The sequence below is a fragment of the Gossypium arboreum genome, chromosome 1 (assembly GCF_025698485.1).
Source record: "Gossypium arboreum isolate Shixiya-1 chromosome 1, ASM2569848v2, whole genome shotgun sequence".
Taxonomy (NCBI): domain Eukaryota; kingdom Viridiplantae; phylum Streptophyta; class Magnoliopsida; order Malvales; family Malvaceae; genus Gossypium; species Gossypium arboreum.
The window spans coordinates 62,726,864-62,734,638 of NC_069070.1; the positions used below are offsets into that span (position 1 = coordinate 62,726,864).

Below are 7,775 nucleotides of genomic sequence, written 5' to 3' on the forward strand. Positions count from 1 at the left end.
AGGCTAGAACGGACTTACAATCGAGCTTGGAAGCTTGAAAAACCCTATCCATGGTTTCTCCTTACTATATGCGGCCATGGGGTTGAAGATGAGCAAAATTGGCTTTTAATTTTGTATTTTAATTCATTTTACCCCTAAATGACCAAAATGCCATTACTACTAAACTTTCCAAAAATTCCATCCATGTCCAATTTTTGTCCATAGACTTAGAAATTGGTAAAATTGCTATTTAAGACCTCCTAATTAATATTTCAAAACAATTTCTTACTAGAAACTTCTAGAATGCAAGTTTTACAAATTATTCGATTTAGTCCCTAATTTCAATTTAAGCACTTTATGCATAAAATTTCTTCATGGAATTTTCACACAATCATGCAATCATATCATAGACCTCAAAATAATCATAAAATAATTATTTCTATCTTGGATTTTGTGGTCACGAAACCACTATTATGACTAGGCCCAAAATCAGGATATTACATTATGGCCGAATCTGTGATGTCACATTGGAGTGGTTTTCGAAATCACTAATTGATAAAAAATCTATTTTTTATAAAAACTTCTTTAGGTTCTTAACAAATGTTCAGGAGGCCTAGTTTATTGAGAAAACTCAAGTTGTTTAAGTAAAATAGTAAGTATACCAGTTTATTATTAAACTTTAAAACCATGCTTGTTACGAAAGCTTTTAAAACGTGTTGTGTAAATGTGATGTTTTTCAGAAAAACATTTGTTTGTATTTTCTTGAAAACCTGAGTCTATTACTAACATGTAAGATAACATAAATAAATCCCCAAATTAAAATAAACTTTAAAAGGCTTTATCACAAACTGAAAACCTAAGAATTTAAATCTTAATAATAATCTATAATAAAATACAACGTCGAGTGGCCACCTCTTAGTCCTCCGTCGCCTCAATCCATTTAAGCCTGGGGATTTCCTGTACAGATAACAGACGGGTGAGTTTACGAAAACTTAGTATGTGAAATCCCAAAATATTAGATAATTAAAATCTAGGCCTAAGCCCTTTCAGTAAGGCCCCTTATTCAGTAACAGTCACAGTTTGGGCCTGAGACCATTTCGATACAGTATGCAAACAAAGGATCCTACCCAATCCATCCGCTACACACCATCTCCGTACCAGCCCTACACACCATGTGAGGATAAAATTGATCCACCTAACCCTGCACATCAAGTCCTACCAATTTCGGTACCAAATTTGTCTTTGCAGCAAAGCTGCCAGTAAGAGGCTTATAGCTTTCAATACACTTCCTCCAAAATCATATAAATATCCCACCCCATGTAATGCAACATAATATCATACGTGTATGCAGACAATTCATGCTAAAAAACAATCTTACATAACACAGGGGTATTTCAGTCAATTTACCTCATAGAGGTATAATGGTCATTTCATCAATATAGTGTCTAAGTATACTTACCAACCGAACAGTAGGTCCACAGTCGTCTTAGGCGACCCGTGCAACCTCAGCAGTCAATCAGTGATAATGGGCCTGTAGCCCATATTGTAGGCCCATGTCTGGCCACATGCTCGTTTGGCCCACAAAGGCCAAGAATGGCCTTAGCCATGTAGTTTACACGGCCTAGCTCAATATTTACCACACTTGGTGTGATTTCACCGTGTGGGGCCCACAAGCCCATTAGGCCCACAAGACCCAGTTCGGCCTAGAATGGCCCAGTTCCTTTTTGGCCCATGAAAGCACTCATGTCCATCTCGTCGACCACACAGCCATGTTTTGTTACACGGCCTGCAGCATGGGTGGCCATACGCCCATGTGGTGTCGACATCCCCTTTTCAGCTTTTCGACTTTTGCTACCACACATCTATTGGTAATGTTCACACACCTGTTGCGAAACATGCGCTCGGCCTTAGAGTTCCCCCCCCAAACCTATATTCAAATAGGATATTTCGTTAGTCGCTTGATACAAGAGTTATTCACCCTTTTCGATCCTCAACTTAAGTAACGTCTAAACTTGCCTTGATTACGAGAGTGTGGTTAGCCCTGTTGAACCGATGACCAAGGCTGCTTTACTCTCCTAATTGAAAAGCTGCATGGATAGTGAGACCTATTATCAAAGATCACATAAACACATGATTTGCAACATTATGATGGCTTAAAGAGAATACAAAACCCATGATAGGGGAAGTAGGATAATCAGTCAACACTCTTCCAACCAAACCATGCACCAGTTGACCACAATAATAACACCTAGAGTTACCTTGATCGAGTAATGATGGCGAAGTTTCGACTGCCTCAAGATCCACTAATAACTCCTTCCCTTTCTAAAGAGAACTAAAAACCAAAAAGATCTTCACACCTAGACAAGGAAGATAAGGACCGACATGAAAGGGAAAGAGTATTCGGTCTTAAGCAATACCATGGCACTTACCAATTTGTCAGATCACCAAAACCAAACTACGCCGGAAGGGTTGGAGTAATCGGCCTGTCTGTCAAAAAGGTAGATATCGCAATAAGAATAGCTTGATGGAAGAGGAAGAAAGAGGAGCAAGGAGTATACGGTCACTATAGAAGATAAACTCAGATGACCACGATAACAAAACAAAGGGAGCTGATAAATTCGGCCAAGAAGAAATGGTTGAGAAAAGCGAAGACAAAAATAGAGTAGAGAGCAATTGCACCAAAATTGAAATAGAAACAGTAGAGAATCGGCTTAGACAACAAAGTAGAAAGGGGAGAAGGAGGAATTAAAACACACCAAAACCAAAAATGCACTAGAGAACAACAACAATAAGAGACTTTAGAAACAAAGAGTGAGAGGACTCCGAATTTTGCCAAACCACAAAAGAAGTGACCAATTACCACTCATAGCTGAAATCCTGAATGGTCAAAGTCCCATTCGGCCACAACTCCTCCCACTTCCAAATTCCACAAAATCCTCCTCAAATCTCTCCTTAACCCCCTCCTACAATCCCTTCATGACCGATTCAAATTCTCCTCCATACATTAGTGTTTTGGTTAAACACTACTACCTCCCAAGGCAAACAGTAAAAATAATCTCCCTATACACAAACATGGATTCGAACCTCATATTACTAGCATATACAACACGCCACTTACCACTAGATCAGTAGGCTTTTTGTGTCATACTTTAACCACATTTGCTTTAAGAAGCCTACTATCTCTAGCCAAGGTTTATTCAAGTAGAAACAAAATTTTGCTCAAGCCAAGACCTGAACCCATGACTTCTTAGACACTCCCAGAGCACTACACCACTAAGGCTGACATACATCCATATCACACACACACAAAAACAATTTTAACAGGGGTTTTCAGGAATTGAGGTGTTACAATTCTACCCTCTTAAAGAAAATTTCAGCCTCAAAATTTACCTAGTCAGAATAGGTGAGGGTATTGTTGTCGTATCATCTCCTCGGGTTCCCAGGTTGCCTCCTCTGAACTGTGGTTTCACCAAAGAACTTTTACTAAAGGGATTGATTTTCTCCTCAAAGCTTTCACCTCTCAATCCATAATCTGGATTGGTTCCTCCTCGAAAGTCAGATCTGGTCTGATGTCAATCTCCTCTACCGGTACAAGATGCGTAGGATCAGAGCGGTAGCATCTCAACATAGAGATGTGGAACACATTGTGAATCCGTTTCAACTCAGAAGGTAGCTCTAACTAGTAGGCAACTGGTTCTACTCGTCTCAATATGCGGTAAGGCCCAATAACCTTGGGCTCAACTTGCCCTTATGCCCAAATCTCAGTACCTTCTTCCATGGCGAAACCTTCAAAAAGACAAAATCTCCCAGAGAATACTCAATTTCCTTACGTTACAGATTCGCATATGAATTCTATCTGCCTGATGCTGCCTTCAGTCTATCTCGAATTAATCTGACCTTTTCCTCGGTATCAGATACTAACTAAGGACCCAGCACATGCCACTCACCCAACTCAGTCCAACAAGAAGGAGTGCTACACCTACGACCATATAATGCTTCGTAAGGTGCCATCTGTATGCTAGATTGGTAGATGTTATTATACACAAATTCTGCCAATGGCAAGTAATCCTCCAAACTGCCTCGGAAGTCAATCATGCAACTCCTTAACATATCATCTAGTATCTGAATCACCCTCTCTGACTGTCCATCTGTCTGAGGATGAAACGCAGTACTGAAGTCCAATTGTGTACCCAGAGCTTCATGTAACTTCTTCCAAACTCGAGAAGTGAAGCGAGGATCTTTGTAAGATATTATGGAAATTGGTACCCCATGTAGTCTCACTATCTCGGATACATACAACTTAGCCAGTTTTTATAACGAATAATTTGTGCGAACCGGTATAAAATGGGTAGTTTTAGTCAACTGATCCACTATAACCCACACTGAATCTTTCTTGGAAGGCATTAGGGGTAGCCCACTCACAAAATCCATAGTTACTCTTTCCCACTTCCACATCGGAATCTTAACCGGCTGAAGTAACGTAGAAAGCAACTGATGTTCTGCTTTAACCTGTTGGCATGTCAAATATTTCCCTACAAAGTCGGTAATCTCACGCTTAAGACCTGGCCACCAATATATCTCACGGAGATTTTTATACATCTTATTTCCACCTAGGTGCATAGCAAAAGAGCTACTATGTACCTCTCGCAATATAGACTGCCTCAAATCAATATCCTTAGGTACACAAATCCTGCCTCGAAAACAAAGTACCCCTTCATTGTTTAGCCCAAAATCCACAGTATTACCATTCTCGATCTGACGAAACCAAAGACCCAATGACTCATCTTCCAACTATTTATTCTTAATCTACTCAATCCATACTGGTTTAACTTAGAGCTCAGCTAACAAGCTACCATCCTCAAATAAGCTAAAACGAGCAAACATTACTCTCAGATCAGTCATAACCCTACGGCTTAGTGCATCTGCCACCACATTGGCCTTACCAGGGTGATATTCAATCAAACAGTCATAATCCTTTAGCAGCTTAATCCATCTACGCTGCCAAAGATTCAACTCCTTCTGAGTGAGGAGATACCTAAGGCTCTTGTGATCTAGGTAAATGATGCACTTCTCATCGTACAAAGAATGCCTCCAAATTTTCAATACCAATACCACTGCAGCCAACTCTAAGTCATGTGTTGGGTAATTCATCTCATGAGTCTTAAGCTGGCGAGACGCATAAGCTACCACCTTACCCTCTTGCATCAACACACAACCTAAACCAACGTGTGATGCATCGCTGTAAACAGTAAATTCTTTTCCAAATTCTGGTTGAATCAAGATAGAGGCCTCCGTCAAAACTTCCTTGAGCTTTTTAAAGCTCTCTTGCTGCTCATCAGTCCAGATAAATGGCATATCCTTAGACAACAGCTTAGTTAAGGGCGTGGCAATTAGTGAAAACCTCTGTACGAATCTTCGATAATACCCAGCCAGTCCCAGAAAACTATAAATGTTCGATACAGTCTTAGGTTGCTTCCAATCCAACACAGCCTCAATTTTCTGAGGATCAACCCTAATCCCCTTAGCAGATACCACATGACCAAGAAACGTTACCTCGCGTAACCAGAATTCACACTTGCTGAACTTGGCATATAGTTGCTTCTCCCTCAATATTTGCAGAACTACTTGGAGATGTTCGTCATGTTCGACGTCAGTCCTTGAATACACCATTATGTCATCGATAAATACTACAATAGGCTGATCTAGATAAGGTTAAAACACTCTGTTCATTAGATCCATAAAAACTGTTGGTGCATTCATCAGTCCAAAAGGCATTACCAGGAACTCGTAATGTCCATAACGAGTCCTAAACGCTGTCTTGTGCACATCTGCCTCTTTAACTCTCAATTGGTGATACCTCAACCGAATATCTATTTTAGAGAAAACTGTCGCTCCTCGCAGTCGAACAGGTCATCAATTCTTGGTACAGGGTATCTATTCTTAACGGTCAACTTATTCAGTTGTCTGTAGTCGATGCACATACGCATGGATCTATCATTCCTTTTCACAAACAAGACTGGTGCTCCCTACGTAGACACACTAGGTCGGATAAACCCACGATCCAGTATCTCATGTATTTGGGCCTTAAGCTCTATAAGCTCTTTTGGTGCCATTCTATAAGGGGAGATGGACATTAGAGCTGTACCAGGAAGGAGCTCAATCCCGAACTCCACTTCATGCTCTGGAGGTAACCCTAGTAGCTCTTTAGGAAAGACATTCGGAAAATCCTTAACAATCCTGATATCCTTTACTGAAAGTCCCCAACATCTGAAACACTGACATAGGCTAAGAACGCCTCACAACCCTTTCAAACTAACTTCTCGGCCCTTAGCTCAGAAATTACATTACTCAAGTAGTTCTGTCGTTCCCCAATTACCACTATCTCCTCATCGGCTTCAGTTCTTAGTACAACTCATTTAGCGACACAATCCAGGCTTACCCGATGTTTAACTAGCCAATCCATGCCCAGTGTTAAGTTGAATTCCCCTAAAGGCAGCTCCATAAGATCGGCCAAATAGACAACTCCCTGTATTTCAAGGGGAACGTCTTTCAAAAACTTATTTACCAGAACAGACTGTCCCAATGGACTTAGAACAGTAATTCCACTCGAAATATTCTTAACCGAAATCCGCAATTTCTCAATAACAGTACAAGCAACATAGGAATGGGTAGATCCTACATCTATTAATGCAATATAAGGTACATTATGGATAAAGAACATACCCGTTATAACATCTGGAGCATCGCTGTCCTCACGATGATGTGCAACATAAACTAGTGTCGGATGCCTCGCCTCAGTATGACCAGCACCTCTGCCCGGTGCTCTACGACTATGTCCCATACCATTACCACCTCTGGCCTGACCACGGCCTCATGGTGGCTGCTGAACACCTCTCGGCAGCTGACCAGTACCTATACCAGTAGCTTGCATCTGATCAGGCCTCTGTGGACAATCCTTAACCCGGTGCTCCAAAGATTCGCATCTCAAACATGCACCCAACTTTCTCCAACACTCGCCCTGATGACGTTTTCACAATCAGTACAAAATTATGGTCCAGCAATAGCAGCAACAGTGGCCTAACTCTGATTGGCCCATCAGTTATTGGCTTTTTCCTAGGCTTCTGAAAAGGATTTGAAGGCTCAGCATCCCTTTTACCTCTGCCTTTCTCTCTGTTCTGGCACTCAGTGCGCATCACATCCTCAGCGATTTTTGCCTTGTCAACCAGTGCTGCAAAATCCCTGTAACAGCCCGATTTAGACCCTATTCGGAACAGTGGTTTCAAGACAATGAATCTGAGTCAGAATAATATTTTAAAATTATTTTCTATTTTTATTAAGTGTGAATTTATATGTGTGAAATTTTCGTGCTTTAATTTGGTTGTTTGAGCGTTCGATTAAATAATAGGACTTAATAGCGTAAAATGAAAACTTGATAGTTTAATGTGTAAAGGCCAAATTGTTGTTGTCTTTTTAAATGGAGGAATTTAAGTTGCAATTAAACCATAGATATAGGTAATGGACGGTAATGGCCATGATTTAAAATGGTTATATATTTTATAATAAGGTTAAATATGTAAATTAGATATTATGTTAATATAAGTTATATTATAACATAATTAAAAAGCCATTAGCTGATTTATTTTTCTCATGACCGAACATAAAAAAAACCAAAAAGAAAAGAAAGAAACAAGCTAGCATATTCGGCCACTGTTAAGCTTAATCAATGTATGTAACTAGCTCAGTTTTTGATAATTTTTACGTTTTTGAGATCGTTGCTATGTTATCTAGAAAGCCCA

The 7,775-nt window shown here is 40.1% G+C and overlaps 1 protein-coding gene across 1 annotated transcript; it reads right to left on the reverse strand.

Annotated features, from left to right (window-relative positions):
• Window positions 1-3,499: 3,499 nt before the first annotated feature.
• On the reverse strand, window positions 3,500-6,820 carry LOC128280391 (uncharacterized). Its single transcript, XM_053018539.1, has 8 exons — window positions 6,703-6,820; window positions 6,419-6,660; window positions 6,038-6,224; window positions 5,533-5,681; window positions 5,206-5,382; window positions 4,417-4,734; window positions 3,748-3,765; window positions 3,500-3,658 (listed from the first exon to the last, which is right to left on the reverse strand). Exons 1-8 carry the CDS (start codon window positions 6,818-6,820, stop codon window positions 3,500-3,502), a joined length of 1,368 nt encoding a protein of 455 aa, XP_052874499.1.
• Window positions 6,821-7,775: the final 955 nt, after the last annotated feature.